Source organism: Pseudochaenichthys georgianus, chromosome 21, assembly GCF_902827115.2.
Source record: "Pseudochaenichthys georgianus chromosome 21, fPseGeo1.2, whole genome shotgun sequence".
Taxonomy (NCBI): domain Eukaryota; kingdom Metazoa; phylum Chordata; class Actinopteri; order Perciformes; family Channichthyidae; genus Pseudochaenichthys; species Pseudochaenichthys georgianus.
Genome location: NC_047523.1, coordinates 22,852,008 through 22,874,826, shown reverse-complemented (window position 1 = coordinate 22,874,826; position 22,819 = coordinate 22,852,008). Strand labels below are relative to the sequence as shown.

Sequence of the window (22,819 nt, the reverse complement as noted above, 5' to 3'; positions counted from 1 at the left end):
GCCTATTGGTGACGGAGGGGAGGCTGGATTCATTCAAAAAGAGAGACTGGGGAGAATGCTAATGCTGGAGGTCTGGGGAAAAGGCCCTGTGATGCGTGGAGCCGTACTACAGCCTGGGAAGCTTGATGTGACTCACACACCAAGACCTCCCCTCACCCGCCTCCATGCTTTCTTCATTCTCACAGCATGGAGGGAAGAGCCTCTCAAGCTTGTAATTACAGCGATGAATCGCCCTCAGCATGCGCCACACACTGTAGTCCCATCGACACTCACGAGCACACTCACAAGCACCTACTGATGGCTGTCATACTGCATGAATAAATATTGTTTGCTCTGTTTTGTGTTGCAGAAAAAACCCTAGAGACTAGCCAAATACTGCTTCTCTCTGCCCTCAGTAAAAGATCCTAGGTCAGCAGTTGCTGTTAAACAACTTCCTAGTGAAATCCAGGTCAACACAACAGTCAATACTGTGACCTGTTTTAGCAGACAGGTTACAAACACTGGATAGAAGTTTAAAGTCAGCTTATTTCAAAGCAACAGAAGAACCTGCCTAGACCTTGTATGCCTGCCCACATTTTCATGCTAAATATTTTCAAAAAATCAGACTGGTGGATAACCAAAAAAAGAGAGTTCAGTCCTTCTGAGAGACTTCAGGTGATAGTTAGTCAAAACTAATAATTACCCTCAGGCTGAAAATCCTAAGAAAGAGCTAAATAAATGGGACAAACTTACTAAAAAAGTCATTCATAGTGAAGCTTTTGCTGTACACACAATACGTGAGCTGAGGAGGTCAGTGTCTTCTGACAGTTGTTGGGTGCTTCCTGACACCTTTAAACACACAGATGGATAAGCCCTGAAGGTGAGGTTAATGAACATGGACCTCCTGTAGCATTTAACACTGAGGAGTTGTCATCTCCCAAACAGCCACTTAAATAAATCTCTATAACAGTCAGCGGGAAGAATGCATAGACAGAGAGAAGGAGACGAATCAGCAAAAGAGGACGAGAAGGGCAAGAACAGTGAAAGTAAATAGTAGAGTACACTGATAAGAGTGGTGCTGTAAATACAAAAATAATTCTAAAACATTGACAAATAATTCATAGGCAGGAGCCTCACCTCATGGTAAATCGAAGGTTTGGACAGAGATGGGATTGTGAAGGAGAGGAGCCTGCTGTTGCCCTCTTTGTCAACGATCTCCTGCAAAACAAAAAACAGAAGAAAAAAAAGACAGAAAAAAAATGTATTACAGGAAAATAGAATTGTTTTAAACAGTTTTATTCTTGATTTTTATATACACCGGTATATTCAGATTTGAATTCTGATTGCAAATCTTTTGCACAGATAAGCCCTTCATTGGGCGAAAGCATTTAGCAGCATACGGATGACTGTACCGTCCCCCGACTCTCACGCTGTTGGTGTAAGACCGTTCTGCTGGGACGTGTTATTGACTCCGACAGATTAAATGTCACTGCCAGCACCATCACCACTCAATTCCAATTGTGATACATAGTCCAAAGATGAATGAGTCCATGAACAGTAATGCCTGATTATCTGAACCACTCGCAGCCGCAGTGGAAGCGATAATGAAGTCCATTCACAGAGACGCCTTCTTCATTTGCCAAAAAGCACTTGTTATTCCTACTTTGCTCTGTAAACCAATTACGCGCCGTCGAGGAAGATTCAAGAGGTGTGTAAGAGTCATTATCAAAGTAATTGTTTTTACAACATCTTAGCCTAGTGGGAAACTGATTGGGAGACCTAGGCTGTTTTCATTACGCTAGCTTGTGCTTCTTCACGTCCTCTCTCCACCCTGAAAATCGTCTCCACTCTGCAATCGTGGAGGATCTTCAAATCCCTTAAATGCACCTCGAGGAGACGTGGAGCGAGGAGACTTCTAGAGGCGCTTAGAGCAACTTAACACAGGAGCATCCTAAGTAGAAGTCTTTGTGAAGTGGTGTGACGTATACATGACAAACCTCTAGGTGACACAAAGCTGTGCCGCCATAAGAAACCGACGTCTCTTAAGACCGACGCTACTAAAGCAGAAATCTCTTTCACATTCCTCAATGGGAGACGTGAGGAAGAGACGCGAGAAAAGCGCAGAGACACATTAGCATATTAAAAAAGGAACCCATTGAAGTTTAAGTGTGTACAAATCCTGGGTATTATTTGTATAATACATGTATTATGTGGTAGGTGGTGGAGTGTATGTTGTTTCATTAAATATGGATGAATGTGCTTTTACTGCAACATTTTCTGTCAAAGTGGTCAGGTTCTTTTCCCCTGGATTAGTAAATTAATGCAAATAAAAAGCCACAAAAACAAGTTGACTCTTCCAAGCATCCATAACATGGGTTACCAAACAAGTATTTTTCAATTGTATTCCCCAACAACATCCTGTAGTTAGGCCTTGTCCTGCCCTTCACTGGCCAGAAGTATATCTCTGAATATCTAATGGACCTGCTGAGAGCAGAGCTGTTTGTCAGAGCAGAGTCACCAATGAACATAGGAGAAACGTCTATGTACAGGGCAGCGGAGTGTGTGACTGGAGTTGTATGGAGGAATAAATTATGCATGGTTATACCTTCAATGGTGTTGGCTGACATGGAGCTCTTCCTATTGATATCTCTAGCTCTTAGCCCATTTCCCTAAGGGTGTTTCCTGGTGATCCAATCTATCCTGGGTCTATCCATTAACCGGAGATTTCCCTGTAGATCGTCTTTAATGGCAACAGGCGTACTGCCTCGCTAATGTTTCACCTGTATTATTAAGTCCAAAGAGATAACCAAATATTAACACAGAGCCTTTCACAGCTATCTTCAAAGTTATAGAAACAAATGTGATTGGATACGGTTGAAAGAAAAGATCAGCCTTTCATCTAAAAATATCACATCTACAGTACCTGTGTTCATCCATATTCACCAGTGGAAAAATAATGGCATATTATTATTCATCAAAGTCAGATACTGAGGCTCACTAATGACTGAAGTGGAATTAGGAAAAAAAACAAGGGTTTCTTTGTAGATCGACAATATAACAACAACACTATCCTGGTGAGACAGCATCATGTATTCGAAGAGTTCATTTCAACAGCAGGAACTATGACACTGTGGGTATCCCTGCTGATGGAGATGATGGTGATAACAATGAAGTGTTACTCTGTCAGGGTCGTTTACAGGGCATCATCCCTCAAGCTGCAGGGACTCAGAGTTCCTCTAAGGCAGTCTTGACCTTGATCACAACTGCCCAATTCTTCTCGCTTTGAGGGCCAAAACTGAAACTTAATGGCTAGCAAAAGCAATAAATAATCCAAATGTGTTGTGTGCCACTACCTCTGCTTACCTCACTTGTGCCAAACGGACTTCCTGAACAAAGTATTACTCTAGATGTCCTTGCTCAGACTATTAGACAAATCATCATTTTGCGATACTTTAAATGTAGAGCTTTTTTAACCTAACAACAAACAGAACAACAGAAATGTATGTTATAACTGTTTAAAATGACACATTTACAATTACATTTCTTTCAACCAAGAACATCTGCCAGGGCAAATCGAACCTTAGGGGCTTAACTTTGGCAGTCCTGACCAGCTGATGAAGTCTAAAAGCCACTTTTACTAGCTTTTCGGACTCTTTGAGTAATTGTTAATAGAATAGAGAAAAGAGTGTTGATGCAAAATAGCCCACATAAAATCATCGTAAGCTAGCATTGTGCTAAGTGAACACACTGCTAAAAGGTTTTGCCATTGCTTCCCCGCACACTTCTACAGACACCCACCAGGTTATAGATGCCCAGGAGGAGGGCCTCGATGCAGCCGTTGCTCTGGCGGTCCCTGCTCGCCGTGATGCGCAGATAGACCCACACCAGCTCGGGGAGGAACTGCAGGGTGAAGCGGCGCAGGCGGTCCTCAGAGCTCCGGTACAGCTCGAACAGCTGGTGGCACACCGGCTCCATCAGCTGGAATGTAGGAGGGGACATAAGGAATGCAAATCAGTACGAAGTCTCAGACTCTCGTGGAATGAAGGCACATTTAAATGTTACTATGCCAGAGATACAAAATAAAATAAAATGAAAAACAAGATGGAAGAGGAGGCTGAAAGTATTTTTATTAAATCGACTAATGCCTTTTCCCCCTAGATTAACAAAATAATCACCAGGGCTATAAAATGAACGAAAATGGTGAGAAAATGTCAGTCTCAAATGTCTTTAAATGTCTTGTTGTGTCAGTCCAGTCAGATATTCAGTTTAACAAGATACAAAACTGAGAAAATGAAATAAAACATATTTTAGAGGCGAGATACAGTATTTTCAGCCATGTTTTGGCTAGTTTCAAATTGCAACTCCTAGTATGATAACCTGATTAATAAAAAGCATATGTCAAGCTCCAAATATCAAAAAGAAATGGCTTATAATGAAACATGAATGAATATCATCCTGACTAAAACACTGAAGGCACGGTGGGATGGACTGATGGAGGGAAAGTTTTGCTGCGGGTCAATAGTGGAGGCGTGTAGGAGCAGAGGGGATAAATCACTACAATGGAAGTCTGGTCAGATGTTCTCTCGGGGGAGCCAGCTGAGTCAATGTGTTTATACTGCTCAGGGGTCAGTGAAGAGAGTGCCCACACAGCACTACTCTCAGTGTGTGTGTGTGTGTGTGTGTGTGTGTGTGTGTGTGTGTGTGTGTGTGTGTGTGTGTGTGTGTGTGTGTGTGTGTGTGTGTGTGTGTGTGTGTGTATGTGTGTGTGTGTGTGTGTGTGTGTGTGTGTGTGTGTGTGACTGTGGCCGACCCTGGGAGCGTCAACTTATTAATGAGCTTGGCAAGGCATATGGCCCTCCATGTCATCAGCCAAAAACACCAAACATGCAAAAGTCAAGCACACTTTGCCACCTATATCTCTCTCTCACACACACACTCATACACACACACACACAGACATTTGCACATGCATACACACACACTCTCCTGGCTAGCTCTCTCCTGGATCACTTGTCCTACCGTTAATGGGATTGTGCAGCCAGATCGACAACACTAATGGAATTTAGATCCCTGGTTGCTTGACACCCAAATTCGACCATGAAGAAGCGGGAAAAAACTGGGGGTGGGGGGGGGGTTGTAAGGCACCAACTGTATAATTAGAATGAAATTAAAGTCCCGTCTCATTGAGTGCCTTGGGCCTTTGCTCAAAAAGTGCCTCATTAGGTCTTTTAAAGAGAAAATACAGGTTTAGCCATGCTGGTTTTGAAGACATTTAAAAACAGTGAGGAGCTTGTGTGTTGCAGCACAGCTCAAATAAATAAATGTGACCTAGTGTGTGTTTATAAAGTTTCTGTTTCTGCATCTATGACTATGCACATAACTTCGAGTGTGGGCAGCAGATGTTTCAGTCTCTCCCTGAGTAAAGTGTAGCTGGCAGACACAGTTTTGTGTGCATTTTATTCTCACTGCCAACTAAGACACATCATACTGTGTGAGTCATGGAGCAAAAAAAAACAGCCATACTTGGAATATTTGATTTCCGTGTCTCACTATGGACACTTCCATGTAGTACACTATCTACGCACTTGCCTCGTGCATGCGTTTCAGGAAGTGTTGTCTTAAATCCAACAAGCCTGATGTGTCCAGCTTTACACACCACTGCTTTTTGCCATACCGGTCAGTGTGAACGCATTTATGCACTCAAAATAACAAGTGTTAGTATGGAAGGACACAAATTGTGACACAGTTTACAGTAGGAGTGGGGGTCCTCTCACCTCATTGTTGGGGTCCTGGATGACTCTGTAGAGGGCCGACACCAGGGACTTCTTCAGATGAAGGCTGCCGGCGTAGCTGGGGATGCGGTTTTCTGGTAGGGACTGAAGAGAGGAGAGACAAAGGTTTGATGAGCAACTGCACGCACATTTCTTTCTTTTCAGAGTAGTGGTGTAGGATTCAAGGCATTTTTATAATAAAATTGCAAAGTATCATTAAGCATGTTTTGGGTTCCATATTTTCTTTGGACTCTTTGAACACATATGTGGGTGTTACATAAATGTTCACATATTTCTCAACCAGCAGCTGCCCAAATAAATGATCTTTTTAATTATTTTTGAAACCACAGGTTAACTTATTTCTTGTCACTCTCCATCCACATCTAAAATGGCACAAATTCATACCCTTTTGCATTTTCACCTCATTCAAAATGAAAGATGTCCACAATAACATTAAGGTTATTTCTGTTCTTTTCAAATGTCCCAGTAAACCAGCATGCACTGAAACAGTGACCCTGAAACCGAAGCAGCTACATTGAATTCACTCATCATTAAATTGTATTATTTACACTTTATTGTGACATGTCAATAAATCTTGATGAAAAAGGCCTTTTTTCTCAAGTAGTTTTAAAAAGCACTGTGGAGAAAACACTGACTGGGCAATCCAGTGTGCGAGTGAAATCGGATAAAAGAAATGACGAAATAACTCTTTGAAGGAACTGAACAACCCAGAGTGATGATATCTGACAGGCTCAGAATATCCTGCGGAGAAATACTTGAAATGGTCAAGACTGTGTTTGTGTGCAGATGACAGCAGGCAGAGATATCCTCTCCGGCCTAAGTATGGTCATTTTGAGGGCAGAACACAGTGTGCCCGGCCTGCACCAACTCACACAATGAGTCATACCAATCCATTCCTTCACTCACCATCGTCGTCGTCACCTCCCTCGTTTCTCTCTCACTATTTGGTGCTCTCGCTGCATTACACATACATTCCTTCTTTTCTGGCTCTGATCATTTGGAATAGTCAACGCACAGATGCCTTTTTTAGTATGTTGTCATGTTTATGGAACAGACTGACTTAAAGAAGACACATTTCCAATATTGTTAAGAGTTATTCTTTAGATTTGTTGTGTTTTAAAAGTATTCTGAATAGTAAGTTGTAACCGTTTCATTTTTGGCAAAGTAACAGATTGCAACAGATTGCAAATTAAAATATATTTTTAGACCCAACTATACTGGGTGTATAGCTGAAGCTAACACGGTGTTCCCAGAGAGCATTAAACAAGATTGTTATCTTAAATAACACCAGGAAGTCAGCTTAATTAAGTAAGATAAGAATTAGGAACTAACTGTACTGAGCTATTTATAGTTTTGTTTTTCTTGGGAAGAATGGTATTTGTTATATAAATTAATACATCCTTATACAATACTTTTGATAGAAAATCTCAGAATGACTCACAAATTAACCGCTGAAGGAGCAATCATCTTTTAAGATTTCACCGTAACTATTTTAACCTTAAACTCCATCTTACATGTTTCAGACTAAGCAGACCAAGCACAATTTAACTTGAGTGCAGCTGAACTTAAATCTACATTACAATGAGCTTTTCACAATATTTGTTTCACATTCAGACATTAAAAAAGCAAACCACTAACAGAAGGAAAACTGTGTTACCATGTATACATTTCAGATATGGGTAAGTGAAGTTGACTATTTTGTGATTTTCAACAGTGGCACTAGTGTTTAAACACTTAAGCTTAAACAGTTTTTGTAGGTTCACAGAATAAGGAAACTAAAGGATAAGTGTGATCTGAATAGTTGTAAACACAAGTTTAGGTGAAGGCATGTTGTGTTGGATGTTTTGTGTTACATAAATCCTTCAGGAACAGTTTACGAGTTGAGCTTGATTCAGTTCACGATGATAGAAGTATCCTGACTCCTCACTGTCCTTATTGCCCACAATTCTTGCTTGCATCACTACAATTACAAAAGACTGAAATGCTGAAGAGGTGACATGGGCGAAGTAGCACGCTCAACACTCTCATCGCAGTAGTTATTACACCCACAGCATGTGATTTCTCAGTAGTAAAAAAAAAGACCTCCAGAACAACATTTCACCAAGAGAGGAGAGCCTTTTACAGGGTTCATACACTTTTTCATCAATGATTTTTAATGACTTTTCCATGACTTCTCAATGACCTTTACCTCATTTTCCATGACCAAACAAAAATTACCACTGAAAATGGTTTATTTGAACATGGAACAGGAAAATAAGGTCTGCATATGAAACATGTAGTGCCCATCTAAAACAAATCAAATAGTAGGCTTACTAGCTTCTACACGCTAAAGCAACTGTAGTCAGGGATGCAAACTAATCAGGTATGAAAAAGGTGACAAGGATCCGAGCCCCCCGACCCCATGGCATATCGGCTTTAAAATTAGGAATAACAGATGATTTTAGCAGTCAGAACAACTAAAGCAGCAGTGTTAATAATAACAGAAACGCCAAAGAGTCACATCTAATAGAAATATATAAAAGCATTTATTTTAATTGTGTAGCAGTCAGTTTATAATTTTGACAGCACTGTTGAGCATTTTGAAAATGTATTTTCATGCCTCTGTGCAAGGCTTAGTCTTTCTATCTTTATAGCCACTGGTGTAAAGTAACTAAGTTCATAAACTCAACAAGTACTATACTTGGGTACAATTTTGAGATACTTGTACTTTATTTAAGTATTTCAATGTTTTGCTACTTTGTACTTCTACTCCTCTACAGTTCAGAGGTACATGGTGTACTTCTACTCCTCTACAGTTCAGAGGTACATGGTGTGCTTCTACTCCTCTACAGTTCAGAGGTACATGGTGTACTTCTACTCCACTACAGTTCAGAGGTACATGGTGTACTTCTGCTCCACTACAGTTCAGAGGTACATGGTGTACTTCTGCTCCATTACAGTTCAGAGGCACATGGTGTACTTTTCCTCCACTGCATGTATTTAATACCTTTAGTTACTTCACAGATGTGGAGGAATGATGTGAAATCTAACCAAGTGTTAAATCAGACTTTAGTTCCACCTGGAGTAAATCCACAAGCTACCCTGCAGTATACAAAGTCATTCAAACTAGCTGCACCTTCACCAGCTTTGAGAACACTTTCATGATCAATCATTATAAAACATATCATATATATAATTCTGAAATGGACCAATCTGCACAATGACTACTTTTACTGTTGCTACTTTAACTATATTTTGATGATAATACTTTTTTACTTTTACTTGAGTAACATTTTGAATGCAGGACTTATACTGTAACAGAGTATTCCTACACTCTGGTACTTCTACTTTTACTCAAGTACGAGATCTGAGTACTTCTACTTTTACTCAAGTACAAGACCTGAGTACTTCTACTTTTACTCAAGTACAAGATCTGAGTACTTCTACTTTTACTCAAGTACAACATCTGAGTACTTTACTTTTATTAAGTACAAGATCTGGGTACTTCCACTTCTACTAAAGTACAAGATCTGAGTACTTCTACTAAAGTACAATATCTGAGTATTTCTACTAAAGTACAAGATCTGAGTACTTCTACTCGAGTACAAGATCTGAGTACTTTTACTTTTCTGAGTACTTCTACTTTAACTCAAGTACAAGATCTGAGAACTTCTACTTTTACTCAAGTACAAGACCTGAGTAGTTCTACTTTTACTCAAGTACAAGATCTGAGTACTTCTACTTTTAAGAACAACATCCGAGTACTTCTACTAAAGTACAATATCTGAGTATTTCTACTAAAGTACAAGATCTGAGTACTTCTACTCAAGTACAAGATCTGAGTACTTCTACTTTTAAGAACAACATCCGAGTACTTCTACTAAAGTACAAGATCTGAGTACTTCTACTTTTACTCTAGCACAATATCTATACTTATACCACCTCCGTTTATAGCCTATGAAAAAAACTATTAGAAAACGAAGGCTAAAGCTAACGTTAGCAGATAGTGACAATGTATGCTAGCTCTTTTCAGTTCACATCACGCTCTGCCGCTCTGCTCTGAACACCTGAACGGCCCGTTCTAACAGCTGTTCACCAGCAGTGCAGTCTGTGCCACAGTGACTCCGCACAGTTAACGAACGCACCGTAGCTAATGTAGCTAAACTGACCCTCATCCAGCAGCAGAGTTCAGCCGACAGGCAGGAAGACTCGAGCACACAGTTTGCGCTTCATATATTAAAAAATAACACCATGCGCGTCATGATGGCACATAACAGCTCGCGACCGCAGATTATTTCGGCGATTAGATAAAATGTAAATTATATTTGACGCAACTTTAGTTACATTTCCATGACTTTTCCAAAACTTTGGGAAAATATTGTTTTCCATAACTTTTCCAGGGCCTGGAATTTGCATTTTGAATTTCCATGACTTTTCCAGGTTTTCAATGACCGTACGAACCCTGCTTTTACCTTGAATTCTGAGAGCCATTCTTCGACAACACCGCGCTCTGGACCCAGCATCTTCCTCAGAGACCCCCCCCCGGCTGCCTAGTGGACACGGAGGAAAGAAAAGGAGAACAGATATTTGAGACATGGGTGGGGGCAAAGTGGAAGCAATGCAAACAGTTAGAGGAAGAGAACAAGGAGAAAAATTACGACTTCCTCAGATCATATTTGCTTGCAATAACATATGGTCATATATCCAATAAGGGGTAACAGTAACACCCTTGTTTTTCACATGTTCGTGCACATTTTCCATTTTCAAAATATGTATTTCATATTACAGCAAACCATTTGCCAAAGATAATGTTTGAAACATTTGTTTTAGTTTCTTTAATCTGCTTGAACCTTAAACATTGCGATTATGCCCTTTAACCAGTAGGCTAGCAGTGCTCCCAGGATAAAACATTTACATTATAAAATATATAAAAATCAGTCTTGCAATGTTTACAAAAGTGAAACAAAGATTGTGTATCTGCCCCATTATTCAGATTCCCTGCTTAACATTTTTAACATGTTTTATTAAAATCTCTCAAATACTTTGTTGGTAATTCTTCAGACAAAGGACAAAATTACAAAATAAGAAGAGAACAAGCCTAAAAGCATAACCTCCTTGGCAGAGTGTGTACTTTTGAAAATAGATGGATAATCTGTTTAATAGCTTGCAAGTTGATTTCAGCGTTTCAGTGATTGGTCATCTAAAGCAGTGGTTCCCAACCTGGGGGGGCGCCAGGCCTCAGATGATTTGAGGCCAAATATCATATTTAGACTTTTTTTTTTTTTTTTACATATAATTGTAACGCAATACATGATTGTCACTAAAAGCCTTGTCTCTACATTACAATAAAATATGAAAAGTAATTGATTAATTAATTTGAATAACAATTCAAGTTAGTTGCTAATAAAGGCATAAAAAGACAGAAATGTATAATTCTTTCTTTAATAGAAATGTTTCTTCTGCCCGTAAAGTGTCCAAACCGGGCTTTTCTGGATAAGAGCATCTTTAAAACATAGTCATTGTCCATGCCGGTTTCAGTTGGATTATTTGTCACAGTTGCTCCGATCAGATCGGTCTCCTCCATTTTGTACATTATTTACGACTTTTGAATCCACATAAACACATCGGTAAAATCCGGCTTACTATGAGCATGTGTTTTAAACAGTTTAATCCCTTTGTGAATTGTTTCCACTTCCGCGCCGTCCTTTAATTTCTTCATACAGCGGGAATCCAAATGAATTAATCCTGAGTCCAATAACCATCAAAGTCACTCCAATAGTGCTCCTTAATTATGCTTTCATCCTCCTTTAACAAAATACTTCACTGATGGCTCCCACAAGATTGCTGACATCCTCGTGGATTCATCTTCTTATTATAGACATGTATTTCCAAACATTTGGACTACCTACAGTGTATGTTGTAAATGTATTATCTTTTCGATTTACATACGGCATCTATTGCACGTCTGTCCGTCGTGGGAGAGGGATGCCTCCTCTGTTGCTTTCCCTGAGGTTTCTCCCATTTTCCCCTTTAAACTGTGGGTTTTCTCCGGAAGTTTTTCCTTGTACGATGTGAGGGTCTAAGTATTGTCATACTGATATTCTGTACACACTGTGAAGACCACTGACAAATGTAACATTTGTGATATTTGGCTATATAAATAAACATTGATTGATTAATCTAATCTGTGACAGTAGTTGTAGCATTTTTGAGACTGGGGGGGGGGGGGGGGCGCAACTTCCAACAGGAGTCATTTGGGGGGGCTCTTGGGAAAAAAGGTTGGGAACCACTGATCTAAAGGTTATGGGTAAGTGGTCATTAGTAATGTTAGTTGCTGTAAATGGGATGCAACATGACGAATGCCTCTGGGTGGAAGCCATGATGCTGACCACACTATTACATCAGGAGCCACCTAGGTGCCCTCTCCTGTCACTGTTGATCAGAGCTGCTTTGAACATAAGCCAATCCAGACGGGCGGTCAAACGGGCTTTCCCTGCACCACGAAAACCAGGTGGATAAGATAGACTTTTTTGGTCCTCAGCCCAAGTGCATTGTTAAGAAATCATGTGCAACTGAAAGTTAACCTTACGGGCAGCTTAACTCTGATCTAACTAGCACAGGTGTTGGAAAACAAAGCCTTAAACACTCAATAAAAGCCTACTTAAATTAAGACAGAAAGTTAGGGATCTCATCATCTGAATTTCCTTAGGTGTTCAGACAGCACTTTGAGAACTGCCAAAAATAAAAAGCCATATTTTCTTCCGACTTCATGCTATGGAAAATATATTCACTTTGATTATTACATTTTAGAGTTGGGTATAGCTTAAAATAAATGCCAAAATAATTTCACAATATTTGACAACCTTTACTTTAGATTGTGACACAGCTACCATAGTTTAGCTGGTGGAGCCTTTAAGAAGCGCAACAACAGTCTGCTATCTGCAATAACACTGTGGTGACCTGTGTCTTGGTCACACAGGAGCCTTTCTCAAACACAAGTTTACGGTTCCCATAACATGCATCCTATTCCTAACCTACTCTTCTGATTGAGGAAATGCTTGAAGACCTGTTACAGTTGCTGCAACAGAGCTGCAGCCTTTGCTCCTAGAAGCGACTGTTACCTCATTCACACCAACGCAACTCCGGTTCAAGCTCCGTGCTAGAGCTTTTCAGGTTCAGAACCGGTTCTTCGGTTTAGCTCCGGCTCTTTCCACACCGCCCAGAGTCCGACTGGTGCTGCGTCATTGCCTCATTGTTTGCGTCATGACGTAACCGTTTGCGTGCCTGCTTCATAAAGCCAAACCGCGCAGAAACTCCTCACAGCTGACACCGACAACAACAACAATGGCCGATTGTGCTCCAGCTTCCTCTGTACCTCTTCGGAAGACCAGATTCCCAGTAGGTAGCTGGTCTCTTCAGTGCACCACTGCTGCTTGTTAAGTTTCTCCATCTTTTTGTTGTTGTTCAGGAGTTGATCCTGCTTCTGCCCCTGCTCCTGCCTCGACGTAAGCGTGGCGTATGCGGTGCTTTTGCTCTGGCCGGACAATTTTTTGGTGCTTGAAATAAACCGGATTCCGGAGCTAAGAGGCTGCTCCGCTGCGGTGTGAACAGGAAAACCCGGTGCTTTTCAAGCTCCAGCTCCGAACCGGCCCTGAAACACCGTTGGTGTGAATGAGGTAATGGCTCATAATGTTGGTGTGGTTTTGAGTTGATGGGATTAAGGATTAGGACAGTGGCGGCTGGTGGAAAATATTTTTGGTGGGGCTGTTGATATAGTGAGTAAAAAATTTTTTTTTGGGAGAAATTACCCCTTAAATTAGGACTTCTGGTGATGTAATGGCGCGTTTCCAGTGCAGCGCGGAGCTCGCTTTAATGCTGCGTTCAGACCGGACGCGATGCGAATATTCGCTTCGCTCTAAACACTGTTTACTCGCATCATTCAAACAAGACGCGCTCGAGAGCTACAACTACAACTAAATGAACATATTTTACCGTGATTAAATTGTAATACACGTTTCTAAATGATGCCGACGTAACAGCATACTGATACCGGTTAGTAAAAGCCATGAATTAATGCTTTGACAAGTCTGCAGACAGACGGCAGGCGAGAAACCTTTTAGAATGCTTGTTTTCTGAATGGAGCTTGGCTAAGCTAACGTTATATATGCTCCGACCGTCCACACTCAGAACAATGGCCTATACAGACATAAATAAACCAGCGACTGTATTCTCCATGACACAGACAGTCTGTGGTTTGTACTTGTTTAACTTTTGTCTAGTTTCTGAACAAATCGTATCTGTCCCCGGCTGTTTGAAGAGCAAGCATGGGAAACAAAAGACAGCATTTACCTGTTTGCATCCAGCTAGCCATGCCTTTCTGGTGTACCAGCTACGTGAGAAGCCTCGTTGATACGTTTTTTCTTTTTCACGAGCTTGCTGCGATATATACAAATCGGGTTGGTCCGGTCCATGGTCTTTAAGCAACAGTTTTCCCAAACTTCTCCTTTCGAAAGGATTGGAGATTAGCTCTTGAACGGAATTGGGCGGGGACCGCGTCACCTTGGTCACTCACGAGTCTAAAAAACAACTCACGTCAACGCACGTAAGCAACGTGGGCGCCAACGTGGGCGCCAACGTGGGCGCCAACGTGAGCGCCCTCGTGACCAAAATATTTGACGGCGCTGATTGGCTGAAATTATGTTTCGGCGGCACAGTTTACTATTGAGACTTTTGCAACGTGCTGGTTGCTGCTGTTTGGCACCTTGCACGGCGCCCGGTAATGATAAACTAATGCCACGGGCAAGGCCAGGCAGGAAACATGTGACTTATCAGTAACTTTAGACATCGTAACACAATTTTAAACGAGATTTTATTGTAGATTATACATGTTACTGATACCAATTGTATGATATTTACCTTGTTCATTAAAAATAAAAATATAAAATATATATATTTTTTTTATTTAATTATTTTTTTTGTATGTGGGAAGAGGTGGGGCGGCCCCTAGCGCCCCTATGGGCCGTCCGCCACTGGATTAGGACTAACTCAATATATTCTCATTTCAAAGAGGGAAGATCCCATTTACCGACAGCAACAGCCTCTGCTGGCTGATTTTAAAGTTTTTTTTAAGCTTTAGACAATTCCATTTGTTAGTGTTTTTGAAATGAGGATATTAACTAAAAGCAAATGTCTTCTCACTGTTATTTTAAATAGAGATCATAATCTAAGATGTGACAACAGATGTGCTCCTCCCCCGGCCCTGTATTTCCTCCTTTGACACCAAATGTGCTCCCACAGCGTGTGACAAGTGACAGCAGAGGTTGTAAATAAACTTATTGCAGCTGAATCTGAGTCACTGTCCTTGGTTCACTTCCTGACACATACATAACTGAATAAAATCAGACCCCAGAAAATGTTAACATTTATGAACATTTTCAGATTCAAGGGGAGAAAATGTGGTGCACAAATTTAGGAATATTCATACACATACTTTGTCAAAAATTAGATGTATACGATATTATACAATGTTCCTTTTTGTACAGTAAGTCATAAACCTTGTAAACTGTGTGCACAGTACTAAGGCTCCCTCCCACAGTACACCATAATGTTGACACATCCTTGTGTAATTGTATTTGGTACGCCCAAATCATCACAGGCCAGGACATTTGCTCAAGCTCTGAGGCTTCTCTGAATCTACATTACGTTTCTGACAGTTTTTATACTACAACACAAGATATGCAAATGTATTTTTCTGGCAAAAAAAAGTCTGATGATGTGAATGAATAAACATCGGCTGAAATTCAAAGCCTGAAAAGTACAAGTGTTCACTTACTGAAAAGATTAGAGCTCCAGACACAATTTAGTTAAATGTATGTCACATGTAATTACATGTTGTTAAAGGGGTTTGTTGAATACAAGATTCTGAATTTCAGATTGCTGCTAAGGATGCAGTTCTTACCATAGACTACCAAAATCATTTTTAAATCAATATTTTGAAGGATTACAATTACTTTCAAGCAAAAGTCAAATCAATGATTTCTTAGGTAAGACGCCATGAAATAAGCGGCATTATGTGAAGCGTAATTTTCCCAAAATGGACTCTCACTCAACCTGTTGGCATTCATTTCGCAATAATGAACCGCTCGCTAGACATGATGCCTTATATATATCACACTACCTGACAAAGCAGCAATTTCAATCTCAATTGATTTATTTCCATAGTGTTTTGCAGAGACTAAACTAGTTTAAAAAGTATTCCTGAGTTACTTCATTCAGAAGAAAATTATACATGGACTACCCACGGTACCATGAAACAGTTTTAAGGCATTTCAGCTTCAAACCAGTATTTAAAGTTACAATTAAAGCAAATCCAACATAAAACGATGCACTGCTCCCTGAGCGGTGCGGATAAGCCTGAACATGTTACAAAACAGGCTTCGAGGAGCCAACTATCCGATTCGCTGTGAGGCTGGAGGAGACGGATCACGTTTTCCGCTCAGAGCAGATGAGGATCTGAACGAGTCAAATACTTTTGTGCGAGCACTCGCTTTAAATCTGAGTGTGAGAATTGAAAGGCTCTATTTAGTAAGCTGGTTCAGCTCTTCATGAAAGTCTGACTCAGTCTTTTCCTCCGGCTTGTCAAACTGTCAAAATCACACTGAAGTGAAATTCTCCGTCGTCAGGGAAGGCTTATCAGTTACCATGGGAACTGCATTAAAATGACTTTCAGGCAATGGCAAATATTGACCAAAAAGAAATGTCCCTCACGTAATATATACAGTAGTTCTCATCATGTATATAAAACTGCAAGTGTCATGTCAAAGATGAATTCCTTCAATTCAAATCGGAGAATATAAAACATTAAACGTTTTATTTTACTATATTATTTTATTTTTGTACTGACTGATTGGGGATTTGAATACTTAATTCAGTATTTCACATGTTAGAAAGTTTAATTTTTTCCCCCCAAATCCTTCATATTTCCATAGCAACATTAAGCTAAAATTGTTAAAGATAATTTTCTGACATTGTTGCTTTTTTTAGATTAATTGCAAAAAGAAAACACATAACAGTACAATATAAAAAAAGAGGAAAGAACACGTGATTAACCGTAATAAAAACATCAGTATATGCAGGATTAAGAGATAAATAACACCCATCCATGAGATCAGCAACAACAGCTCACATTCAAATCTCATTTGTTTCTGGCATTTTAAGTCACATTGATATATAAGGATATTCAAGAGTACAATGCTTTATAAATGATAATGACTTTCAATAAATACTGAAATAACGTGAAGATCTACAAATTTAAAAAAGGAATCATTTAGTATGTCATCAAGGCAGAAAAATAAATGAGTATCAACACGAGTATCAATTAATGACAAAATGAAACAGTTTGAGAGGCGGCGCTCACCTCAGTGTCCCAGAACTCAGATCTCCACTGGGAGAAGCGAATGGTTCCCCACAGCGTCACACATCTGTCAATCACCGACGCTCATCTGCAACACAAGGAATAAATCCTCCGTTAATGAACAAACTACCACAGGTTAGGTCAACAATCACATCAAACTATAATTAGAATTAACTCATAGAGCTTTGTTACACAACATTTTGACAGTTTTTGGATTCAAACATTTGAAATATTCCTTCCCTTGTCTTATAGTAACATTTGATATCTTCAGGATCATAACTGTTGGTTTGACAAAACAAGGCAGTCTTGATGACATCACCTCGACCGTCAGGAAATAGTGACGAACATTTCTGACAGCTTTCTATCAAATGGCATATTCATAAAAAATGTAAATACTCGTTTTTTGCATCCTTTTGTTCTGTAGTGCATCTTAGACTGGATTCAAACATGATAGAAGACTTTAGGAAAATTCTCTTGGCATTACTCTACAAACGTACATGATAATGAATCAGCCAACACAACAGCAGCAAAAACACAGAGACTTTGGAAAACAACAGGGAGTGTTCCAACTTCACAAGCCTCCTCTACAATCTGCACAGTTTAACATTAAAGAGCATCAGCAAGGAAGCCGAACTATGCATTCAAATGCTTTTCGAAGGTTATTTAGAGGCACGAGGAGTGAATTCCCAAGTTTCCTATTGTTGCATAGCAACATAGTTGTTTTCAATAGCTAAAAATGCATATGATGATGCACACCCATATAATTTACTGTACTGGTCCAAAAGAAGAGTCTGCAGAGAGCTGGCTCGGCTCTCCCTCCCGGTGCCACATCACTGAGCTCTCCATCTGATGCTGAGCCCTTCCAGCTCAGCCTTGTGTTAATCTGAAGGACTCTCAGATTAGCAATTAATCACAAGGACTAAAGGAAATGACCATGCAGCAGTCCCATCCGTCTGGATGTGTATGAAGAAGGTATTTATTTTCCTTTGCCAGATAAGGCGTACTCATTCTGTATGACTCATCACAGCAAAGGGTAACAGTGGCGCCAGGTTGAGTGAATACAGCAAAGGGGGGGGGGAGGGGGGATGACTAATACAACACAAACAAAACATCTCATATTTGATGACAACATATTCTAGTTAAATGCTTGGCGGGAATATATTTTGAGTTCTTTAGGACAATAAACTACCAAAATGACCAAATAAATGTAATCAACCTAATTTCAGCTGTTTATGTTGACACCATCTCAACCCTTATAGACCATCTCTGGGTTTATTAGGCCATTGTGGCCAACGTTGCAAATCAATAAGAGGAGCCGTTTCATGGCGATAGTGAATCTTCATGTTATTAGAGCATCATATAACTCATAATATATATATATATCACTTTGAGTTATCAGGCATTTCACTTGCTAAATTGGTCCGAAACAGAAAATACAATTGGTTATTGTATTCAATCACAATCCTCCATTCCAGAAAATGCATTGTACAGTATCACAAAATATGGATATTTAATATCAAATTGCTTATAACTGGATAGATGATCAAATGGAGAACGACAACACTAACTCAAACAGTTGTATGGTTATAGAAGTCCGACAGCATTTCTTAGACGCCTCAAAAGGAATTTGATGAATTGTATAAAATGATTGCATTGTAAGAAAGAACATGCGTTTCTGCCTTAGAGTTTTTCTCACCATACAGATGCAACCCAAGCGCCTCAGTATGAATACAACTGCTGTAAGAAGAACAGGACACAGTAACCTAGCTAAGACAGAGTAAAAGGAATAATTAAAATGCTGTCCTCCCCTTTGGCTAAAACATCCCATAATGACCTGGAACTGAACTCTGGGACTACACGGTTTCATTCATTTCTATATTTCACCCAGTTTTTTGCGTTTCCAGCAAAAACAGTTCTCCCCAGCGAACCGTCACTGTTTGCTAAATATGTGTCATACAAGTAATGAGGCCTGGCGAATGTTCCTTCTAGGAGTCGTTCTTCCTCTGCAGGACCTGCTTATTGTCCTGTGGTGGGGCTCACAATGGAAGAGTGCAAACCCATCCTGTTTACAACACTTCAAACCCCAAATCACAATGACATTGCTAAACACCCTGCTTAACAGCGCACAAGGTTGAAACAAAGCCAATAAGTTACTTTGTATTTAGTTTCCACACAGAGCAGTTTACACGATATGTTCCAATGTGAATTTGCAGTTAGATGGATGAATATATACCAGTGTGTGTGTGTCGACCCATGTAGTAGATTGATATTTCACTGAATAAGGGACATGCTCGTGGCATTAGGGGAAAGGCTTGGGGATTACCAAAGCCATTGGGAATTCACGTTCCGAGCACCAAGAAATATAGACATCAACATTGAATTTAACATCGAATTTGTACTAAAACCCAAACATGACAACCTCAGAGGCGCTAAGAATTGGTAGGTAGCACTGTTAGGGCTGAACGATTAATGGATTTTAAATCGAAATCGCGATTTTAAATGATGCAATTATCTTTTTTTTCTTTTTTTTTCTTCTTGTGTCAGTCATCCACACCAATCAGAAGTGCTGTGCTCCACATGTACCAATCATTGTTAACCAATCAGAAGTGGCCCATGATAGTAGGTGATAGACAGATTGATCCAATCCAAGTAATTTTGAAATACTTTTCCAAATGGCTTCCAATGGAGCTCTCCTGGATGGTTTGGTGAAACAAACCATCTGAGTCAGGGTAGTAATGCTCCATCACATGTTTTACATCTATTACAGGGTGAATCTTAAACTGAAGCTTGACTTTAAAGCAACCCAACAGAAGTTTCATGTAAGTTTAGTTCTTTCACTCGTAGCTCGGGCTGCGGGGGTGCTAGAGACGGGAGTACGTGGATACGACCGTCCTAGCCGGAGATATGGCCGCATTTTACAATAAACTTCCGTTGGGTCGCTTAAAAACAAATATATCGCAAATTGAATCGCAATATCTGTCAGAAAAATCGCAATTAGATTATTTCCCCAAATCGTGCAGCCCTAAGCACCGTCATTCAAATTCATAACATATTTCTGTTCATGGAAATCAATCAAATAGTTCAATCAATAAATATTTTTCAGAATGGACCATAGTAGACCGACCATCAGGCTGTCCAACAAACAGCCAAGGCGCCAGCGTATCTAAAATCAAAAATGTGACACCCACTACAGATGCAACGACTGCAATTATTCTCAGATTTTATTGGCACAGAATCAGCTATTTCTTAGACTGTTTGGATTGTTGGTCATGGTCCACCAAGCTGAAAATTGGCCGATTACTGTCACTGGCCAATCTATGCATTGCATCAGTTATGTAATGCTATACAGTGCTACATGTTGTTCTAACTGCCCTTATAGGGAAAGGGCAAAACAAGGCTCACTTTTATATACTGGAGTCTGGACCCTCAGCTGTCTCATGACTCAAAAAGGACTCGAGTCGTTGGCTAAACTGGTAAATGAAAAATCCCTTTATTCAATCATTCAAGTCAAAGCAGGACTGTTGTGTGTTTCCCGTGACTTTACCCAGTCCTCTTCTGTGCCAGAGCCAGGACAAAGGACTAACAACAGCTACAGCATTAAGTGGCAGGATCAAGCACAACTGTTAAGCATGTCGATAAAAGATCCCATTAGCAACAATGCACAACATAAACCATGCAGCCTCCCTTAGCCCACAAGCCCTCCCTTAATAAGTGACTGGAGCCTTATTTCAAGTACTGAATGGAGGTCTCCCTCAAACACCTAACAATGCTCATCATTCACTACAGGCGGATGAATCATACGAGTAACCGGGACTAAGTGACTCATTAAACCAATGCAAACATGAACAAGGTTACAGTCCTGCAAAGTACAGAAAACCACTCCTAAAAACTGCCGCCCTGAAGACAGAGGGAAGAGACAGCCATGGATGATTAACACACTAATGTAGATTCTGCCTAAAGTAAATAAAATAATGGTCACTGAGTTTGTATTCGTTTTTCGGGACACGATTTCCTATTTTCCCCGTCATCGCTCATTTTAATGGTGTCGAAAAGAACCTCTTTAAAAACGACTAAATGATCTGACACAATTAACATTTATTCAACAAGAGGAAACGTTTATTTTCCCACAAAGTCAACAACTTTAACCACACCTCAGTTTCAAACATGAGTCTGCAAGTGAGTGTGAATTGATCAGAGAGGGGCACATTTGGGTACATCTGCAAGAAAAAATTAATGTGTTGTTTCATGATAAATATTAATATAATAGCAAATGCTGCAGTAGCATTAGTCAGCGGGTGTGATTACTGGGTGCGATATTTTTTAGCATGACGTAAAGAAATGTCCTAAACGTGCCAAATACAGTGCCTGTGTGCTGCAGACATCCAACCAAGAGGTGTGATCGCGACTAGCTTTTCTCTGCAGCCGCACAGCTGAATAAGCTTTGCATTTTCATGTGTTGTCTGTTTAGTAATCAAATCAACCACTTGTGATATAAACTGATATCCACTCACAATTATTTATAAGTTAACTAGTCAAACTGAATTGAACTAATGTGCCATACGGTTAGCGAGAGATTTTGGCTGAAGGGAAACAAGGGAACAATATGATTTCAGTCACTGTGTTACTTCAGAAAAGCATGAAGGGCCGGTGCTCATTCTCTTTGTTTGCTTTTTATAATGTTTGGACAGTACCAGGTGCAGAAACAACACATGGTAAACAAAGGAATAGGAAAATCAGTCTGGCCTGTAGACGAGTTTGGTTGTCAAAAATCTAAATCAATTTCTTTAGGGCCATAGAACAGCATAGGTTAAAACACTGGTTGCTGTAGAAAGATATTTTTGTATAGGTTTCCAAACAAAGAAGTCTCCTAGAGGGCTGCTTTCCTTTCTTTACTGTAACACAACAAGTGATCATATGTTTCTCTGATGTGGATTCAAACCACAAGATGAAGAAAAACTAAACCAACCTAAATCAAACTACAGCAATGTAATCCAAAGTGTGTGTTCCATGTGATAATGATAATGAAAATAGATATAGATCTTTAATGTTGTCATTGTACAGGTACAACACGCAACAACAAGACAATATAAAAACAACAAGACACTATAAAAACAATAAAAACAATAAATGGGACTTAAAATGTTGTGTCTTTAGACCTTCCTTAAAAACCAAACAGGGAGACTCCAAATATTTTGTATCATGGGTTTGTAAGTGTCCGTCTCAACTTCTCCTCTCTGCCCAAAATGAGCAGTGCCTGGTTTCAACCGACCAACTCTGGGGATTTTTCAAGGACAGTTGAGCTCAGTCAGCCATGAATTATTGAGCTTAAGCAAACTCTGTGCCCGTTCTGTTCGGACACTGTCCTTATTCCTTCAACTGTGTTTGCTGTGACCATGACAAACTGTCATTGTCATGTCATTAAGAGTGCGCTTAAGACCTTCCTTTTTGATAAAGCTTATAGTTAGGGCTGATTAGATTCAGCCCCTAGTTTTGCTGATATAGGCTTAGTTTGTCGGGGGACATCTTACTTCTTCCTTCTCTCTGTCTATACCCGTGTACACTCATGTTCCGATTAACCCAGCTTCCCCAAATGTCTTTCTTTTTGGTGTCTATATACGCTGGGATCCGGAGCCATGGATGATCCTGCGGTCCTGTG

At 40.0% G+C, this 22,819-nt stretch overlaps 1 protein-coding gene across 1 annotated transcript in view; it reads right to left on the bottom strand.

Moving 5' to 3' along the window:
- LOC117466484 (hyccin 2-like) overlaps positions 1-22,819 on the bottom strand; it is a 46,591-nt gene that overhangs the window by 14,505 nt on the left and 9,267 nt on the right. Inside the window, 5 exon segments of the mRNA XM_034109747.2 lie at positions 1,117-1,197; positions 3,778-3,957; positions 5,754-5,855; positions 10,223-10,300; positions 17,167-17,251. Coding sequence (XP_033965638.1) covers positions 1,117-1,197; positions 3,778-3,957; positions 5,754-5,855; positions 10,223-10,273 — 414 coding nt within the window. The 5' untranslated portion in view covers positions 10,274-10,300; positions 17,167-17,251.